This window comes from Tachypleus tridentatus, unplaced genomic scaffold (genome assembly GCF_004210375.1).
Source record: "Tachypleus tridentatus isolate NWPU-2018 unplaced genomic scaffold, ASM421037v1 Hic_cluster_1, whole genome shotgun sequence".
Taxonomy (NCBI): Eukaryota; Metazoa; Arthropoda; class Merostomata; order Xiphosura; family Limulidae; genus Tachypleus; species Tachypleus tridentatus.
Window position 1 is genome coordinate 23186663 of NW_027467777.1, and position 22166 is coordinate 23208828.

Sequence of the window (22166 nt, forward strand, 5' to 3'; positions counted from 1 at the left end):
GTGTTATTTCTAATTTCTGTGTATTGTTATAGTTTGTTGTTTCAAATTTAGATATAATGTTGTTATTGTTTGCAGTTTCTGGATATTGTTATTATTGTTTCCGGTTTCTATATATTGTTGTTAAAGTTTGTTTTTAGTTCCTTGATGTTGTTATTATAGTTTGTTAATTCTAGTTTAAGTATATATTGTTATTATTGTTTCTAGTTTCTCTATATTGTTATCATAGATTGTTGTTTCCGGTTTATGTATATTGTTTGTTGATTCCACTTCCTCTATACTGTTGTTTCTAATTTCTGTGTATTGTTATAGTTTGTTGTTTCTAATTTAGATATAATGTTGTTATTGTTTGCAGTTTCTGTATATTGTTATTATTGTTTCCGGTTTCTATATATCGTTGTTAAAGTTTGTTTCTGGTTCCTTCATGTTGTTATTATAGTTTGTAAATCCCAGTTTATGTACATATTGTTGTTATTGTTTCTAGTTCCTGTATATTGTCATCATTGTTTGTTGTTTCCGGCTTATGTATATTGTTTGTTGATTCCGCTTCCTCTGTGATGGTGTTTCCAGTTTCTGTATATTGTTGTTTCCAGTTTATGTCCATTGTTGTTATTGTTTCTAGTACCTCTATATTGTCATCATAGTTTGTTGTTTCCGGTTTACGTATATTGTTTGTTGATTCCGCTTCCTCTGTGATGGTGTTTCCAGTTTCTGTACATTGTTGTTTCCAGTTTATGTCCATTGTTATTATTGTATCTTGTTCCTGTATATTGTCATCATAGTTTGTTGTTTCCGGTTTATGCATATTGTTATTTCCAGTTTATGTCCATTGTTATTATTGTTTCTAGTTCCTGTATATTGTCATCATAGTTTGTTGTTTCAGGTTTATGCATATTGTTTGTTGATTCCGCTTCCTCTGTGATGGTGTTTCCACTTTATGTCCATTGTTATTATTGTTTCCAGTTCCCGTATATTGTGTTATAGTTTGTTGTTTCCGGTTTACATATATTGTTTGTTGATTCCGCTTCCTCTGTTGTGGTGTTTCCAGTTTCTGTACATTGTTGTTTCCAGTTTCTGTATATTGTTGTTTCCAGTTTATGTCCATTGTTGTTATTGTTTCTAGTTCCTGTATATTGCCATTATTGTTTGTTGTTTCCGGTTGATGTATATTGTTTGTTTTCAGTTCCCGTATATTGGTGTTATAGTTTGTTGTTTCCGGTTTACATATATTGTTTGTTGATTCCGCTTCCTCTGTTGTGGTGTTTCCAGTTTCTGTATATTGTTGTTTCCAGTTTATGTCCATTGTTGTTATTGTTTCTAGTTCCTGTATATTGTCATCACAGTTTGTTGTTTCAGGTTTATGCATATTGTTTGTTGATTTCGCTTTCTCTGTGATGGTGTTTCCACTTTATGTCCATTGTTATTATTGTTTCCAGTTCCCGTATATTGTGTTATAGTTTGTTGTTTCCGGTTTACATATATTGTTTGTTGATTTCCTTTCTCTGTGATGGTGTTTCCAGTTTCTGTATATTGTTGTTTCCAGTTTATGTCCATTGTTGTTATTGTTTCTAGTTCCTGTATATTGCCATTATTGTTTGTTGTTTCCGGTTTATGCATATTGTTTGTTGATTCCGCTTCCTCTGTGATGGTGTTTCCAGTTTCTGTATATTTTTGTTTCCAGTTTATGTCCATTGTTGTTATTGTTTCTAGTTCCTGTATATTGTCATCATAGTTTGTTGTTTCCGGTTTCTGTATATTGTTTGTTGATTCCGCTTCCTCTGTGATGGTGTTTCCAGTTTATGTATATTGTTGTTTCCAGTTTATGTCCATTGTTATTATTGTTTCTAGTTCCTGTATATTGTCATCATAGTTTGTTATTTCCAGTTCCTGTTTATATTTGGATATTTACAAATGCAAAGTACGATATTTGCATTTTATGGCTGGACTAGAAGGTAAATTGAATTTAAACATTTTATAAAGGTTTATCCAATTGTTAGTAGATAATTTTAACCACGACTGAACAATAAAACATATATTTGAAATCTTTGTATATATATATTTTCCATTCACCATTAATTTGTATATTCGCACTAGCCTACTTGTGGAATACTAAAGACATTTGTACACATATCTTATTTTAACTCCGAATTAGACAAGTTAAGATGAACGTATTTATAACGTTATTTTTATCACAGATTTTAGGCCTGTCGTTTTCTAATGATTTATAAGCTTAAAGACTAAACTATAACTGTGATGGATTAGTTCTTTAACACTGAATAGTTAGCTGTTATATCTGTTTCTGTTTTTGTTATAACTAATTATCCGTTAGTGATTTTCTGAGAAACACTTATACTAATTTCACATTTCGTATCTCCTTATGTTTATATTTTTTATCATAACCCAGTAAGAGGGAATTGTGACGTCATCATAATTAATAGTCCCGTGTCTGACATATAAAATGGCATTCTGTCTTATTAGACTATTACAGTAATGAGGCAAAAACAAGCACACAAACAGTACGTGTGATTTATTCTATGTTATACTACAATGGTCACTTCAGAATTTAAACTAAAATATCCAACACACTTGATTTTATTTCTTTCTAAAGCATGTGGCTGATCATGTGAATAACACCATTGTTACAATTGACGTCTGGATAACTGATCTTCACGCCATCTACCGTAGTACAATCTAAACAACAAAAATACGATAACACCATAATATTATATATATGTTTCCTAAAAATGACTAATAAAAATAGAAATAAATTTGTATCTATAATAACTTTAACTATAGGAGTAATAATATCATTCATACAACAATAAGACAGTAATTCCCAGAAAAATTCAGGAAACTGATTCATATAAATTTTGACAAACACAAAAATGAACCAGCCTGAGTTTCCTTGGTAAAAATTAAAAATGAAAGTTTCTGTAATTATTAGCATTGAGTTTTCAATAGAAACCATCACTACTTTACAATATTCTTTATTATATCACGTAACTAAGCAGAATGGTGTTTCATACCTAACGTAACTAAGCAGAATGGTGTTTTATACCTGACGTAACTAAGCAGAATGGTGTTTTATACCTGATGTAACCAAGCAGAATGGTGTTTTATACCTAACGTAACTAAGCATAATGGTGTTTTATACCTAACGTAACTAAGCATAATGGTATTTTATACCTGACGTAACTTAGCAGAATGGTGTTTTATACCTAACGTAACTAAGCAGAACGGTGTTTTATACCTGACGTAACTAACCAGAATGGTGTTTTATACCTAACGTAACTAACCAGAATGGTGTTTTATACCTAACGTAACTAAGCAGAATGGTGTTTTATACCTAATGCAACTAACCAGAATGGTGTTTTATACCTGACGTAACTAAGCAGAATGGTGTTTTATACCTGATGTAACCAAGCAGAATGGTGTTTTATACCTAACGTAACTTAGCAGAATGGTGTTTTATACCTAACGTAACTAAGCAGAATGGTGTTTTATACTTGATATAACTAAGCAGAATGGTTAATTTTTAAATTAATATTTAGTCTTAAAATGTAAGACTTTAGTAAACAACCCCATGAACATTTCACATGGCTTACTACCAAGTTATGAAAACGTAACTTAAATAAGCCCAAGTCTACATCCTGCACTGGTCTAAGTACCACTTCACCAAACCTAATGTTATATTTAGTTTCTAAATTCATTACACCATTCTTACTAATGGTAGTACATCAGTAAAATAAGTAAAGGTTTACCAGGCTCATCTCCGATTGTTAGATCATTACCACCAGTCGCCTTCAACTTCATCCCACTGGACAGTCCTGCTGTGTAGAACGTTCCTCCAACCATGTGTCTTCTCAGCAGATCTGTTTACAATTTGTAAAATAATCATCAATGAACGGCCTCACTAAAACATTAATATATTCATGCTTCACCAAGGTTGTCACGGTAACAACAAGTTTCGATCAACATTAATTTATACAAATGTTTTTAAAACCTTTTTAAACACACAGTTTTGCATCTTATGTCCACGGAAGTTACATGAAGTGTTCATCACACCAGTGTGGTGACCACTGGCTGACATTGGAGTAACAGGATATATTTGTTGTTAGCTTCATAAACGTTGGTGTTGATAGCTAGCAAGTACATAGAGATTGTCTTTACCAATATTTTACTTCCGGTCTAAAGTCATTATGGTTAGCTCTGTAATATGTATAAACATTATACATGTTATATATGTCCACCTATCTGGAATAGGACACTATGTGGTCCATCTTCCAGTCCACCTATCTGTAATAGGACACTATATCATCCATGTTATGTTCCAGTGCACCTATCTCTAACATGACCGCCTGTGATCCATGTTATGTTCCAGTCCACCTATCTGGAACAAGACACTCATGTTTCTTCCCTACATACGTCTGGATTATATCAGTACATCTTCAGTCTGTGTTAAGCCTAGTCATGATCCAAGTTTTGATTCCGTCTACTTCTCTGAGTTAGACTAGTACATTGTTACAGTTGTGTTTCATTGAGTTAGACTGGTGACATTGTAACAGTTGTATTTCACTGAGTTAGACTGGTGACATTGTCACAGTTGCGGTTTACTGGGTGAAACTGGTAACATTGCCACAGTTGTGATTCACTGGGTGAAACTGGTAAAATTGTCACAGTTACGATTCACTGGGTGAGACTGGTAACATTGTCAGAGTTGCGGTTTACTGGGTGAGACTGGTAACATTGTCACAGTTGCAGTTCACTGGGTGAGACTGGTAACATTGTCACAGTTGCGGTTTACTGGGTGAGACTGGTAACATTGTCACAGTTGCAGTTCACTGGGTGAGACTGGTAACATTGTCACAGTTGCGGTTTACTGGGTAAGACTGGTAATATTGTCACAGTTGCAGTTCACTGGGTGAGACTGGTAACACTGTCACAGTTGCAGTTCACTGGGTGAGACTGGTTACATTGTCACAGTTGCGGTTTACTGGGTCAAACTGGTAACACTGTCACAGTTGCAGTTCACTTGGTGAGACTGGTAACATTGTCACAGTTGCGGTTTACTGGGTGAGACTGGTAACATTGTCACAGTTGCAGTTCACTGGGTGAAACTGGTAACATTGTCACAGTTGCAATTCACTGGGTGAAACTGGTAACATTGTCACAGTTGCAATTCACTGGGTGAGACTGGTAACATTGTCACAGTTGCAGTTTACTGGGTGAAACTGGTAACATTGTCACAGTTGCAGTTTACTGGGTGAGACTGGTAACACTGTCACAGTTGCGGTTTACTGGGTGAAACTGGTAACACTGTCAGAGTTGCGGTTTACTGGGTGAGACTGGTAACATTGTCACAGTTGCAGTTCACTGGGTGAAACTGGTAACATTGTCACAGTTGCGGTTTATTCATGTGTCACAGGTGTGGTTCACTTCATTAAAATGATTAGACCTGTTTAAAGTTTAATTTATGAGTTTGTAACTGGAGTTCAATAAAATTATGTAGACAAATCATACCTCATGCTTTTCGCTAATCCTAAACTCACCTCTAAGTTTCCCAGGGTCATTCAACAACTGGTCAAATTCTCTTTGTGGCAGATTTCCAAATGCAGCATCATTGGGGGCAAAGAGAGTAAGAGGGCCAGGACCTTCGGAAGAATCAAAATGTTAACTCAGAACCATTGTTATGTGATTGACATCAGTATATCATCATATATCTATACATAACATTAACTCAATTACCAGTATATCATCATATATCTATACATAACATTAACTCAATTACTAGTATATCATCATATATCTATACATAACATTAACTCAATTACCAGTATATCATCATATATCCATAGATAACATTAATTCAATTACTAGTACATCATCATATATCTACATAACATGAACTCAATTACTAGTATATCATCATATATCCATACATAACATTAATTCAATTACTAGTATATCATCATATATCTACATAACATTAACTCAATTACCAGTATATCATCATATATCTACATAACATTAACTCAATTACCAGTATATCATCATATATCTATACATAACATTAACTCAATTACTAGTATATCATCATATATCTATACATAACATTAACTCAATTACTAGTATATCACCATATATCTACATAACATTAACTCAATTATTAGTATATCATCATATATCTATACATAACATTAACTCAATTACCAGTATATCATCATATATCCATAGATAACATTAATTCAATTACTAGTACATCATCATATATCTACATAACATGAACTCAATTACTAGTATATCATCATATATCTACATAACATGAACTCAATTACTAGTATATCATCATATATCCATACATAACATTAATTCAATTACTAGTATATCATCATATATCTACATAACATTAACTCAATTACCGGTATATCATCATATATCTATCTATACATAACATTAACTCAATTACTAGTATATCATCATATATCTATACATAACATTAACTCAATTACTGGTATATCATCATATATCTATCTATACATAACATTAACTCAATTACTAGTATATCATCATATATCTATCTATACATAACATGAACTCAATTACTAGTATATCATCATATATCCATACATAACATTAATTCAGTTATTAGTATATCATCATATATCTACATAACATTAACTCAATTACCAGTATATCATCATATATCTACATAACATTAACTCAATTACTAGTATATCATCATATATCTATACATAACATTAACTCAATTACTAGTATATCACCATATATCTACATAACATTAACTCAATTACTAGTATATCATGATATATCCATACATAACATTAATTCAATTACTAGTATATCATCATATATCTACATAACATTAACTCAATTACTAGTATATCATCATATATCTATTCATAACATTAACTCAATTACTAGTATATCATCGTATATCTACATACCATTAACTCAATTACTAGTATATCATCATATATCTATACATAACATTAACTCAGTTACTGGTATATCATCATATATCTACATAACATTAACTCAGTTACTGGTATATCATCGTATATCTACATAACATTAACTCAGTTACTGGTATATCATCATCATATATCTACAATTACTGGTATATCATCATATATCTACATAACATTAACTCAGTTACCAGTATATCATCATATATCTATACATAACATTAACTCAATTATTAGTATATCATCATATATCTATACATAACATTAACTCAATTACTAGTATATCATCATATATCTATATGTAACATTAACTCAATTACTAGTATATCATCATATATCTACATAACATTAACTCAATTACTAGTATATCATCATATATCTATACATAACATTAACTCAATTATTAGTATATCATCATATATCTACATAACATTAACTCAATTACTAGTATATCATCATATATCTATACATAACATTAACTCAATTATTAGTATATCATCATATATCTATACATAACATTAACTCAATTATTAGTATATCATCATATATCTATACATAACATTAACTCAATTACTAGTATATCATCATATATCTATACATAACATTAACTCAATTATTAGTATATCATCATATATCTACATAACATTAACTCAATTACTGGTATATCATCATACATCTATCTATACATAACATTAACTCAATTACTAGTATATCATCATATATCTATCTATACATAACATTAATTCAATTACTAACAGCAACAAATAACTCACAAGTTTACTGATAGATATTTTGAAATAAAAATATATTTTATTTTGGAAATATGAGTTATTTGTTACTAATACACAAAATATCTAAATACATCCAAGGTATGTATTAATCAATAGACAAAATATCTAAACACATCCAAGGTATGTATTAACCAATACACAAAATATCTAAACACATCCATGGTGTGTATTAACCAATATACAAAATATCTAAACACATCTAAGGTGTGTATTAACCAATACACAAAATATCTAAACACATCCAAGGTGTGTATTAACCAATACACAAAATATCTAAACACATACAAGGTGTGTATTAACCAATACACAAAATATCCAAAGATAGCCAAAGTGTGTATTAACCAATACACAAAATATCTAAACACATCCAAGGTATGTATTAACCAATACACAAAATATCTAAACACATCTAAGGTTTTATTAACCAATACACAAAATATCCAAAGATAGCCAAAGTGTGTATTAACCAATACACAAAATATCCAAAGACAGTCAAGGTGTGTATTAACAAATACACAAAATATCTAAACACATCCAAGGTGTGTATTAACCAATACACAAAATATCCAAGACATCCAAGGTGTGTATTAACCAATACACAAAATATCCAAAGATAGCCAAGGTGTGTATTAACCAATACACAAAATATCTAAACACATCCAAGATGTGTATTAACCAATACACAAAATATCCAAAGACAGCCAAGGTATGTATTAACCAATACACAAAATATCCAAAGACAGCCAAGGCGTGTATTTACCAATACACAAAATATGAAAGCAATAATAAACGATGTAATAACAAATAATCAGAATGGGCAGGCCCACGTTAAGCCTACGTCATTCAACGACCTTTAAACGTAAACCCAGTTTGTATCTTAACTACAAACTGTATGTATTAGTTAGGAATGCTGCTTTTTTCACATTCAGATATATTTTAACTTTACTGATTAGACAAGAGTTCGAGTAAGAATATTAAATGTCATATTTTACATCTAATAATCATGTTTCACAGTTTGATCAAAGTCCCCTTGGTGGACTCAGCAGATAGCCCAATGTGGATTTGTTATAAGAAAACACACACACACTTGATAAAAAGTAATTTAACAAACACGTGTCTGTAACTCATTATAAAAGTGGTGATGCTATTGGTTGACAGCCTTCCCTTTGGTAGTTGGTTCAAAATTAGAAATGGCACAAGAGAACCTCTGCAGGTTTTCCATAACTACAGGTATTTCTAACCTTTAAGTAAGTCAGCCAGTCCTGTCTTTTGTAGACATCGAGTTAGGTTCTGTAATTCAGGAGATCTCGCTACTGAGTTATAGATGTCGCCTTGGGGTACATACAAAACACGGTCGATAAGGAATATTCTGGTGTTTGGTAAATCTTTCACACCGAGGATTCTGGCTCCTGCAACAGTGAACACCTGAAGAACCAATAAAACACACGTAGTCGTTACTTCAAGCACGTGACATCTTGTAAACTAATCACACACGCTCAGTTATTCACTCAAAAATGTTAACACCTAACTAACCAATCAAAAATATGTTGACATGGGTTCGAGCAAGAAGACACCCGACAGACGAATCAAAAACACGTATTGTTTCTCACGACTAATATGGGTATTAACAATTTTATTCACAACGCAAGAACAATGTTTCCACCTTCAGTTTAAGATTTCTTTAGTTCAAGCAATTTGTTTTACAGAAATAAAGAGAAAAATGAAAATATCAATGTAGAGAAGTTTGAAAGTTTTAAATAAACAGAAACATGATAACATCATTGTCCAGAAGTTGGAACATTTCAAATAAATAGAAAGATAGTAATATCACAGTCTAGATGTTGGAACATTTTAAATAAACAGAAACATGATAACATCATTGTCCAGAAGTTGGAACATTTTAAATAAATAGAAAGATAGTAATATCACAGTCTAGATGTTGGAACATTTTAAATAAACAGAAACATGATAACATCATTGTCCAGAAGTTGGAACATTTTAAATAAATAGAAAGATAGTAATATCACAGTCTAGATGTTGGAACATTTTAAATAAACAGAAACATGATAACATCATTGTCCAGAAGTTGGAACATTTTAAATAAATAGAAAGATAGTAATATCACAGTCTAGATGTTGGAACATTTTAAATAAACAGAAACATGATAACATCATAGTCCAGAAGTTGGAACATTTTAAATAAATAGAAAGATAGTAATATCACAGTCTAGATGTTGGAACATTTTAAATAAACAGAAACATGATAACATCATTGTCCAGAAGTTGGAACATTTTAAATAAATAGAAAGATAGTAATATCACAGTCTATATGTTGGAACATTTTAAATAAACAGAAACATGATAACATCATTGTCCAGAAGTTGGAACATTTTAAATAAATAGAAAGATAGTAATATCACAGTCTAGATGTTGGAACATTTTAAATAAACAGAAACATGATAACATCATTGTCCAGAAGTTGGAACATTTTAAATAAATAGAAAGATAGTAATATCACAGTCTAGATGTTGGAACATTTTAAATAAACAGAAACATGATAACATCATTGTCCAGAAGTTGGAACATTTTAAATAAATAGAAAGATAGTAATATCACAGTCTATATGTTGGAACATTTTAAATAAACAGAAACATGATAACATCATTGTCCAGAAGTTGGAACATTTTAAATAAATAGAAAGATAGTAATATCACAGTCTAGATGTTGGATCATTTTAAATAAACAGAAACATGATAACATCATTGTCCAGAAGTTGGAACATTTTAAATAAATAGAAAGATAGTAATATCACAGTCTAGATGTTGGATCATTTTAAATAAATAGAAAGATAGTAATATCACAGTCTAGATGTTGGAACATTTTAAATAAACAGAAACATGATAACATCATTGTCCAAAAGTTGGAACATTTTAAATAAACAGAAACATGATAACATCATTGTCATGTTCCTCTATGATTAGTTCATGAACACCCTGGACCTTACACTCAAACCTGACATGTTCCTCTATGATTAGTTCATGGACACCCTGGACCCAACATCTAAACCTGACATGTTCCTCTATGATTAGTTCATGTACACCCTGGACCTTACACTCAAACCTGATATGTTCCTCTATGATTAGTTCATGGACACCCTGGACCTTACACTCAAACCTGACATGTTCCTCTGTGATTAGTTCATGTACACCTTGCACCCTACACTCAAACCTGACATGTTCCTCTATGATTAGTTCATGTACACCTTGCACCCTACACTCAAACCTGACATGTTTCTCTGTGATTAGTTCATGTACACCTTGCACCCTACACTCAAACCTGACATGTTCCTCTATGATTAGTTCATGTACACCCTGGACCTTACACTCAAACCTGACATGTTCCTCTATGATTAGTTCATGTACACCTTGCACCCTACACTCAAACCTGACATGTTCCTCTATGATTAGTTCATGTACACCCTGGACCCAACATCTAAACCTGACATGTTCCTCTGTGATTAGTTCATGTACACCCTGGAACCAACATTTAAACCTGACATGTTCCTCTATGATTAGTTCATGTACACCTTGCACCCTACATTCAAACCTGACATGTTCCTCTATGATTAGTTCATGTACACCCTGGACCCAACATCTAAACCTGACATGTTCCTCTGTGATTAGTTCATGTACACCCTGGAACCAACATCTAAACCTGACATGTTCCTCTATGATTAGTTCATGTACACCTTGCACCCTACACTCAAACCTGACATGTTCCTCTATGATTAGTTCATGTACACCCTGGAATTTACACCCAAACCCGATATACTTCTCTACATTTAGTTTACATACTTACTTTTCCATTTTGATACCGATTGAACCGAATATTTGTTCCATCTAAAAGCGATGGCACAGTCATTTCATTGAGCATGTTTTCGACAGGAACAAGACCAGGACAGATGTGGTAAGTAAGTAGTTCCCTGAGATCTCTGTTCTGTGAAGAAGGGTTCGAGGCTATGGCATTATCAGTAGGAGCAAATACAGTGAAATTTTCTAGATAGGAAAAAATATTGATGTTTGTTAGAAATATGGTTGTTGTTCAGTAAGTAGAAAGTAAACTCCTTACAAATCACATCCCATTAAGTTGTTTCACTGATCAAATATGAAAACAGATACAGCTAACACTTTCACTGTAGATAATATATGATCCAACAGATACAGCTAACACTTTCACTGTAGATAATATATGATCCAACAGATATAGCTAACACTTTTACTGTAGATAATATATGATCAAACAGATATAGCTAACACTTTCACTCTAGATAAGATATGATCTAACAGATATAGCTAACACTTTCACTCTAGATAATATATGATCAAACAGATATAGCTAACACTTTCACTGTAGATAATATATGATCAAACAGATATAGCTAACACTTTTACTGTAGATAATATATGATCAAACAGATACAGCTGACACTTTCACTGTAGATAATATATGATCAAACAGATATAGCTAACACTTTCACTGTAAATAATATATGATCAAACAGATACAGCTAACACTTTCACTGTAGATAATATATGATCAAACAGATACAGCTAACACTTTCACTGTAGAAAATATATGATCAAACAGATATAGCTAACACTTTCACTGTAGATAATATATGATCAAACAGATATAGCTAACACTTTCACTCTAGATAATATATGATCTAACAGATATAGCTAACACTTTCACTCTAGATAATATATGATCAAACAGATATAGCTAACACTTTTACTGTAGATAATATATGATCAAACAGATATAGCTAACACTTTCACTGTAAATAATATATGATCAAACAGATACAGCTGACACTTTCACTGTAGATAATATATGATCAAACAGATACAGCTAACACTTTCACTGTAGATAATATATGATCAAACAGATATAGCTAACACTTTCACTGTAAATAATATATGATCAAACAGATACAGCTGACACTTTCACTGTAGATAATATATGATCAAACAGATACAGCTAACACTTTCACTGTAGAAAATATATGATCAAACAGATATAGCTAACACTTTCACTGTAGATAATATATGATCAAACAGATACAGCTAACACTTTCACTGTAGATAATATATGATCAAACAGATACAGCTAACACTTTCACTGTAGATAATATATGATCAAACAGACATAGCTAACACTTTCACTGTAGATAATATATGATCAAACAGATATAGCTAACACTTTCACTCTAGATAATATATGATCAAAGAGATACAGCTGACACTTTCACTGTAGATAATATATGATCAAACAGATACAGCTGACACTTTCACTGTAGATAATATATGATCAAATAGACATAGCTTATCCTTTCACAGGAGTATTTTGAAGCTTAAACTACTAAAGCGATACTAACTGTAGAACTTCAAAAATAATTCAGCCTGACACAGCCACTTGACTCACAATCTGAGGGTCATGGATTCGAATACTTATCACACCAAACATGCTCACCGTTTCAACCATAGGAGCATTCTAATGTGTGGTCTATCCCACTATTTGTTGGTAAACAAGTAGCCCAAGAGTTGGCAGTGGGAGATGATGACTAGCTGCCTTCTTTCTATCTTACACTAATAAATTAGAGACGGCTAGAGCAGATAGCCTTCGAGTAGCTTTGCACGAATTTCAAAGATAAAGAAACGAAATAATCCATAATCCAGTAACAAATATTGTTAGACAAGAAAGTATATCACATAAAAAAGATTTACAATATTTGATAATATGCTTTTCATCCGCAGAACGTCAATAAAATTAGACAAATTGAACATTATACATTAAAGATATAATACTTTAAAAATCTTCACAATTATTAATGACAAATTTAAAACAAGTCGTATAAAAATAATAAAAAAGCTTAAAACTTACACATGTACTTATTACATAATGAATCATTGTTGTAACAAGTTTAATACACTATTCATACTTGTACTTATTACATAATGAATCATTCTTGTAACAAGTTTAATACACTATTCATACTTGTACTTATTACATAATGAATCATTGTTGTAACAAGTTTAATACACTATTCATACTTGTACTTATTACATAATGAATCATTCTTGTAACAAGTTTAATACACTATTCATACTTGTACTTATTACATAATGAATCATTCTTGTAACAAGTTTAATACACTATTCATACTTGTACTTATTACATAATGAATCATTGTTGTAACAAGTTTAATACACTATTCATACTTGTACTTATTACATAATGAATCATTGTTGTCACAAGTTGAATACAGTAAACATATATACTTTATTTGCTACGTTATAAATCAATTTACTGTTTGATTTCTGGACTATTTTAGTCCATAATTTTATGAATATTTTATTCACGCTATATTTTTATTTTGCTGAAGGCAAAACAACCTTTAACTGAAAGTATATTTGTCGAATCAGAAATCGTGCTACAGATACAAGAGCTGTAGTAAAATATTTACTGTGAGCTGCCTAAATACCAGCAGTGATTCTGTGAACTGCCTAAATACCATCAGTGATTCTGTGAGCTGCCCAAATACCAGCAGTGGTTCTGTGAACTGCCTAAATACCAGCAGTGATTCTGTGAGCTGCCCAAATGCCAGCAGTGATTCTGTGAACTGCCTAAATACCATCAGTGATTCTGTGAGCTGCCCAAATACCAGCAGTGGTTCTGTGAACTGCCTAAATACCAGCAGTGATTCTGTGAGCTGCCCAAATACCAGCAGTGATTCTGTGAACTGCCTAAATACCAGCAGTGATTCTGTGAACTGTCTAAATGCCAGCAGTGATACTGTGAGCTGCCTAAATACCAGCAGTGATTCTGTGAACTGCCTAAATACCAGCAGTGATTCTGTGAGCTGCCCAAATACCAGCAGTGGTTCTGTGAACTGCCTAAATACCAGCAGTGATTCTGTGAGCTGCCCAAATACCAGCAGTGATTCTGTGAACTGCCTAAATACCAGCAGTGATTCTGTGAACTGTCTAAATGCCAGCAGTGATACTGTGAGCTGTCTAAATACCAGCAGTGATTCTGTGAGCTGCCCAAATACCAGCAGTGATTCTGTGAACTGTCTAAATGCCAGCAGTGATACTGTGAGCTGCCTAAATACCAGCAGTGATTCTGTGAACTGCCTAAATACCAGCAGTGATTCTGTGAGCTGCCCAAATACCAGCAGTGGTTCTGTGAACTGCCTAAATACCAGCAGTGATTCTGTGAGCTGCCCAAATACCAGCAGTGATTCTGTGAACTGCCTAAATACCAGCAGTGATTCTGTGAACTGTCTAAATGCCAGCAGTGATACTGTGAGCTGTCTAAATACCAGCAGTGATTCTGTGAGCTGCCCAAATACCAGCAGTGATTCTGTGAACTGCCTAAATACCAGCAGTGATTCTGTGAACTGTCTAAATACCAGCAGTGATACTATGAGCTGCCTAAATACCAGCAGTGATACTGTGAACTGTCTAAATACCAGCAGTGATTCTGTGAGCTGCCCAAATACCAGCAGTGATTCTGTGAACTGCCCAAATACCAGCAGTGATTCTGTGAACTGTCTAAATACCAGCAGTGATTCTGTGAGCTGCCCAAATACCAGCAGTAATTCTTATCAAGGTGATTCATTATATTTGATTTCGGTGTTAAAAACGGTTTATCGATATGTGTTTTAAGCGCCACCTATAGATATAAAATATTACTGACTTTGATTCTAGTCTAATCATCTTACATTTAAATGTGTATTTTTCTCTTTATAGTAGTATAACAATCACTTCGAGCACCTTTATTGTTCACTACTTCGTCCAGACCTGACTCCTCTAATAACTTGAAGAATGTGTTAGCACTTCCCTTCTTCGGGTCATCCAGCAGCGACGAATCCATCTTATCAACAGGGGTTGGAATGCCACGATCATCCGGCAAACCTTTATTCAAATTATCAGGTCATAAATATTTTGACTTGAAGTGAGAAAAATTTAACACTGGAATGTAACTGATTTTTGTATAAACTAGGAGTGAGTCAGATAATCTTTAAATATAATATATGACTGATATTGTTACGAAATTTACAGTATGTAGTTTATCAAACTACTGTTTATATTTTTCAGTTTTAATATTTGTAAACGTGAAATGTTTTCGAGACAGACTTGTTTTCAAGCCGTGAAACCCGTGCGTTTTAGAAATATAATACAGTATTAAAAGAAAACATATCTAATGACAGTCACTTCTTACGTCTTCCTGATATATTCTCATCTGGATATGGCGTTGTATTTACTTTTGGGAGAACAAGAACTCCACCAATCTTGTGGACAACTCCATTTCCTGCTGGAATATCCTTTGATAGAACCTTCACGCCGTTAAGCATGACTTGTCCATCTGAAACACATAATAATTATATCTCAGGAAACATCCAAACTCTTTAGAATCTGCTCGCCCCCAGAGGTTGAAGTGCACGTTTGGAATATTTTCAAAATTTTTATTAAATATCATTTTTACTACTTACGTCAATGAGATTTACAAAATACTGTGATGTCCTGATTTCGTAAGATTATTTATACGTTCTTTACAAAATACTGTGATATATTAATTTTCTAGCCTATTTATACGTTCTTTACAAAATAGTCTGATGTATTGATTTTGTAAGCCTATTTATACGTTCTTTACAAAATACTCTGATATATTGATTTTGTAAGCCTATTTTGTACGTTCTTTACAAAATACTCTGATATATTGATTTTGTAAGCCTATTTATACGTTCTTTACGAAATAGTCTGATGTATTGATTTTGTAAGACCATTTATACGTTCTTTACAAAATACTGTGATGTATTGATTTTGTAAGCCTATTTATACGTTCTTTACAAAATACTGTGATGTATTGATTTTGTAAGACCATTTATACGTTCTTTACAAAATATCTGATGTATTGATTTTGTAGCCTATTTAAAAACAGACAAGTAGGTCGTCTTACTTGGAGAAATAAACAGTTGTATCTGCCTGCCATTTAACGTGGGAAGAATCAAGTTATTCCTAAACGCACGGCTGAAGTGAACTCCAGGTACAATATGACTCATCAAGAAATCTAAGTAAATAAAACTGAAATATCAGTTGGGTAACGAACATGATCTATGTGGATGAAATAACATTTGTTTTAAGTATTCTTTTCACAGAAACACCTTTCAGTAAACATTGTTGTACCATTAATATATACAGGGGAGTAGATTTTATACACCCAATGGGAGGGATGATTTTTGCAACCACTTATGTGGACTGTTCAATTTACAAATTGGTAATCTCTGATTACGTGAACCTGAAAGCTGTAAACATGCAGTCACAGAGTAATCTTGTTGCCACGATACTTACATGTATACTTAGGCATACTGACTGATACTTACGAAGTATCGCTTAGATCGAAAAGTTTAGATGCACGTCTATATTAAAGATGTACATTTCGGCTACTGAAAAAGCCTACATCTAGGCCTAATTATGTAATTCGATTGGAAAGAACGCGAGAATCACAAGAACAAACACACAATTTGTAGGCCTGTGATGCAATAAAACAATTCAACAGACCAAACTGTTGGGGGGGATGATTGTATGCACCATACCCTCCACCTAAAATAAAGGAGGGATGTATACCCTCCATCCCTCTCAGGATCTACGCCCCTGCATTAATACCTTCCTGAAACATGTTCAGTGAGTACTGTTCTAATTAAAATAATTTTTCATGAGTATTTTTTTAAAAGAAATACTTCCCTGAGGTAGTTTTCAGTAAACATGTGTATAATTATACCAAAATATTACCATATAAAACATTTATGCTAGACATCATGTTCTTCATGATGTGTATAATTATACCAAAATATTACCATATAAAACATTTATGTTAGACATCATCTTCATAACGTGTATAATTATACCAAAATATTACCATTTAAAACATTTATGTTAGACATCATGTTCTTCATGATGTGTATAATTATACCAAAATATTACCATATAAAACATTTATGTTAGACATCATGTTTTTCATGATGTGTATAATTATACCAAAATATTACCATATAAAACATTTATGTTAGACATCATCTTCATAACGTGTATAATTATACCAAAATATTACCATATAAAACATTTATGTTAGACATCATGTTTTTCATGATGTGTATAATTATACCAAAATATTACCATTTAAAACATTTATGTTAGACACCATCTTCATAACGTGTATAATTATACCAAAATATTACCATTTAAAACATTTATGTTAGACATCATGTTCTTCATGATGTGTATAATTATACCAAAATATTACCATCTAAGACATTTATGTTAGACATCATGTTCTTCATAATGTATAATTATACCAAAATATTACCATATAAAACATTTATGTTAGACATCATGTTCTTCATAACGTGTATAATTATACCAAAATATTACCATCTAAAACATTTATGTTGGACATCATGTTCTTCATGATGTGTATAATTATACCAAAATATTACCATCTAAGACATTTATGTTGGACATCATGTTCTTCATAATGTATAATTATACCAAAATATTACCATATAAAACATTTATGTTAGACATCATGTTCTTCATAACGTGTATAATTATACCAAAATATTACCATCTAAGACATTTATGTTAGACATCATGTTCTTCATGATGTGTATAATTATACCAAAATATTACCATCTAAGACATTTCTATTCGACATCATTTTCTCCAGAACAGCTCTTTTTATTCTAGAGAAAGCTTCGTCGGCAGGCATGAACATGGTGAAAGGGCCTTTATCTGGTGAGAAACATATAACATGATAGTGAGTCTACTAACTTGCTAGTACAAAATACATAATGTTATGTCTATACGGATAATAATACAACTAACAGAATTATGTTCATAGCTATGACCTTTAGTTTGTATAAAACATATAACAGTTATTTCCTTGCTATTGTCTCAACTTGATATATGACGGAATGTAATTTAATCTAGTAGTCTTCAAATGTTTGTATCCTTTTATAATAGCCAACGCTGCCATGTAACAATATAGTTACATCATTTTATTGTTTCTCAAAACATAACTGTATTACTTTATTCCAAAAATCACGTGTTAGCTAATGCATATTTCATGTTCAACACGTGGGGCGTAGTAATGTCTATTTCATTTCTCATGTTTCACCTTGTAGGAGATTGTTGATCCCAGACTGAGTGACCAAAGGTTCAGTTACAGTGAAGCCTGGATTATTAGCTAAACACTTCACCAGGTTTATCGACGGAACAGGAAACATAGGTTTGTCAATGACGTACACGACACCATTGATGGCATTTGTGGCAGCAAGAACTTGGGAACCTCCGACAAGAATAGTCTATAAGAAAGATAGATGAAAACGTATACGAAGTGTCTCGGACAATTGTGAGGTTAGAACTAGGTGACTTACAATCCAGTTCTAAACATGTATTATGATTTCTTGTCACCATACTGCCTGTAAAACACTTTGTTATGATTACAGCAATACATCAGATGGAATATTTAGAAAAGTCGGAATTTTAAATATCAGTTAGTTTGGTGTTTCTTAATGAGCCTTACTGACCGTGTTAGTAGGGTGTTTTTTAATGAGCCTTACCGACCGTGTTAGTATGGTGTTTCTTAATGAGCCTTACTGACCGTGTTAGTATGGTGTTTCTTAATGATCCTTACTGACCGTGTTAGTATGGTATTTCTTAATGATCCTTACTGGCCGTGTTAGTATGGTGTTTCTTAATGAGCCTTACTGACCGTGTTAGTATGGTGTTTCTTAATGATCCTTACTGACCGTGTTAGTATGGTGTTTCTTAACGATACTAACTGACCGTGTTAGTATGGTGTTTCTTAATGATCCTTACTGACCGTGTTAGTATGGTGTTTCTTAATGAGCCTTACTGACCGTGTTAGTATGGTGTTTCTTAATGATCCTTACTGACCGTGTTAGTATGGTGTTTCTTAATGATCCTTACTGACCGTGTTAGTATGGTGTTTCTTAATGATCCTTACTGACCGTGTTAGTATGGTGTTGCTTAACGATACTAACTGACCGTGTTAGTATGGTGTTTCTTAATGAGCCTTACTGACCGTGTTAGTATGGTGTTTCTTAATGAGCCTTACTGACCGTGTTAGTATGGTGTTTCTTAATGATCCTTACTGACCGTGTTAGTATGGTGTTTCTTAACGATACTAACTGACCGTGTTAGTATGGTGTTTCTTAATGAGCCTTACTGACCATGTTAGTATGGTGTTTCTTAATGAGCCTTACTGACCATGTTAGTATGGTGTTTCTTAATGATCCTTACTGACCGTGTTAGTATGGTGTTTTTTAATAATCCTTACCGACCGTGTTAGTATGGTGTTTCTTAATGATCCTTACTGACCGTGTTAGTATGGTGTTTCTTAATGATCCTTACTGGCCGTGTTAGTATGGTGTTTCTTAATGATCCTTACTGACCGTGTTAGTATGGTGTTTCTTAATGATCCTTACTGACCGTGTTAGTATGGTGTTTCTTAATGATCCTTACTGACCGTGTTAGTATGGTGTTTCTTAACGATACTAACTGACCGTGTTAGTATGGTGTTTCTTAATGAGCCTTACTGACCGTGTTAGTATGGTGTTTCTTAATGATCCTTACTGACCGTGTTAGTATGGTGTTTTTTAATAATCCTTACCGACCGTGTTAGTATGGTGTTTTTTAATGATCCTTACCGACCGTGTTAGTATGGTGTTTTTTAATGATCCTTACCGACCGTGTTAGTATGGTGTTTCTTAATGATCCTTACTGACCGTGTTAGTATGGTGTTTCTTAACGATACTAACTGACCGTGTTAGTATGGTGTTTCTTTATGATCCTTACTGAACGTGTTAGTATGGTGTTTCTTAATGATCCTTACTGACCGTGTTAGTATGGTGTTTCTTAATGATCCTTACTGAACGTGTTAGTATGGTGTTTCTTAATGATCCTTACTGACCGTGTTAGTATGGTGTTTCTTAATGATCCTTACTGACCGTGTTAGTATGGTGTTTCTTAATGATCCTTACTGACCGTGTTAGTATGGTGTTTCTTAATGATCCTTACTGACCGTGTTAGTATGGTGTTTCTTAACGATACTAACTGACCGTGTTAGTATGGTGTTTCTTAATGATCCTTACTGACCGTGTTAGTATGGTGTTTCTTAATGATCCTTACTGACCGTGTTAGTATGGTGTTTCTTAACGATACTAACTGACCGTGTTAGTATGGTGTTTCTTAATGATCCTTACTGACCGTGTTAGTATGGTGTTTCTTAACGATACTAACTGACCGTGTTAGTAGGATGTTTCTTTATGATCCTTACTGAACGTGTTAGTATGGTGTTTCTTAATGATCCTTACTGACCGTGTTAGTATGGTGTTTTTTAATAATCCTTACTGACCGTGTTAGTATGGTGTTCTTTAAAAATCACTTCACTAAATAATATAGAACAGTTATAAAAACACTATACTTTTGTGCACTAAATAACATAGAACAGTTATAAAACGCACTACACTATAGTACTCTAAATAATACAGATCAGTTATAAAAACACTGTATTATAGTACACTAAATATTAAAGACCAGCCGTATAAAAGTAACTGTAATTACCAGTAATGTGAAAGGATATACTCTTTTAGATGACATAAGACTTTATTTAGCCTGAGCTGTACTTACCTTTCCTCTGTTGAACAGGTTGAAGGGTATACCGATTCCTTCAGCGCTTGTTTCAATCATGTTGTTTTGAATGTTCTTGGGATAGAGGGGATTACTGAGAATGTGATGACGAAGGAATCGCTTTAACCCTGGCGGATTGTCTTTCAGGTTGTTCAAGACGTCGCTTGGCAACAGCAAAAAACCCTCGTCGGTTGGCAGGAAAACTGTCGACGGGTCTGAGATATGTACTGTTTGTTAGCATGACAATTCACATTGTTCAGTTAAAAACCTTTCACACTACTGCATAATTATTAATTAAAGAATTTATGCACATAGAATAAATCACCTGCTAACCCTAATGTGTGAATAACTCGTTAACTGGGAGGATGTGCAACTGATGACAACTTAGGAAGAATGGTTACGTAACCGTTTGTGGTTTCAGTAACAGTAGATATTATTAACAACTTCCATGGCAGAAACTATTACATAACGTATTGGCCCAAACATAACGCGAGTTCTTTGGGTTTTTTAAGGTACAGCTCGCCCTATATTCGCAGACAATGCTTCAAGTCAAGTGTAAAGCTTTTGTGAAATAATTATATTTTACAGACACTTATGGTCAGAATACTACTAACA

At 32.9% G+C, this 22166-nt stretch overlaps 1 protein-coding gene across 1 annotated transcript in view; it reads right to left on the reverse strand.

Moving 5' to 3' along the window:
- Positions 1–2509: 2509 nt before the first annotated feature.
- Positions 2510–22166, reverse strand: part of LOC143241675 (uncharacterized) — a 32560-nt gene continuing 12903 nt past the window's right edge. Inside the window, exons 7-17 of the mRNA XM_076484905.1 lie at positions 21552–21766; positions 19015–19201; positions 18528–18629; positions 16798–16908; positions 16060–16203; positions 15612–15752; positions 11632–11828; positions 9016–9199; positions 5547–5648; positions 3759–3869; positions 2510–2688 (exon numbers count right to left, since the gene is read on the reverse strand). Coding sequence (XP_076341020.1) covers positions 2600–2688; positions 3759–3869; positions 5547–5648; positions 9016–9199; positions 11632–11828; positions 15612–15752; positions 16060–16203; positions 16798–16908; positions 18528–18629; positions 19015–19201; positions 21552–21766 — 1583 coding nt within the window. The 3' untranslated portion in view covers positions 2510–2599. The remainder of the gene's footprint in view (positions 2689–3758; positions 3870–5546; positions 5649–9015; positions 9200–11631; positions 11829–15611; positions 15753–16059; positions 16204–16797; positions 16909–18527; positions 18630–19014; positions 19202–21551; positions 21767–22166) is intronic.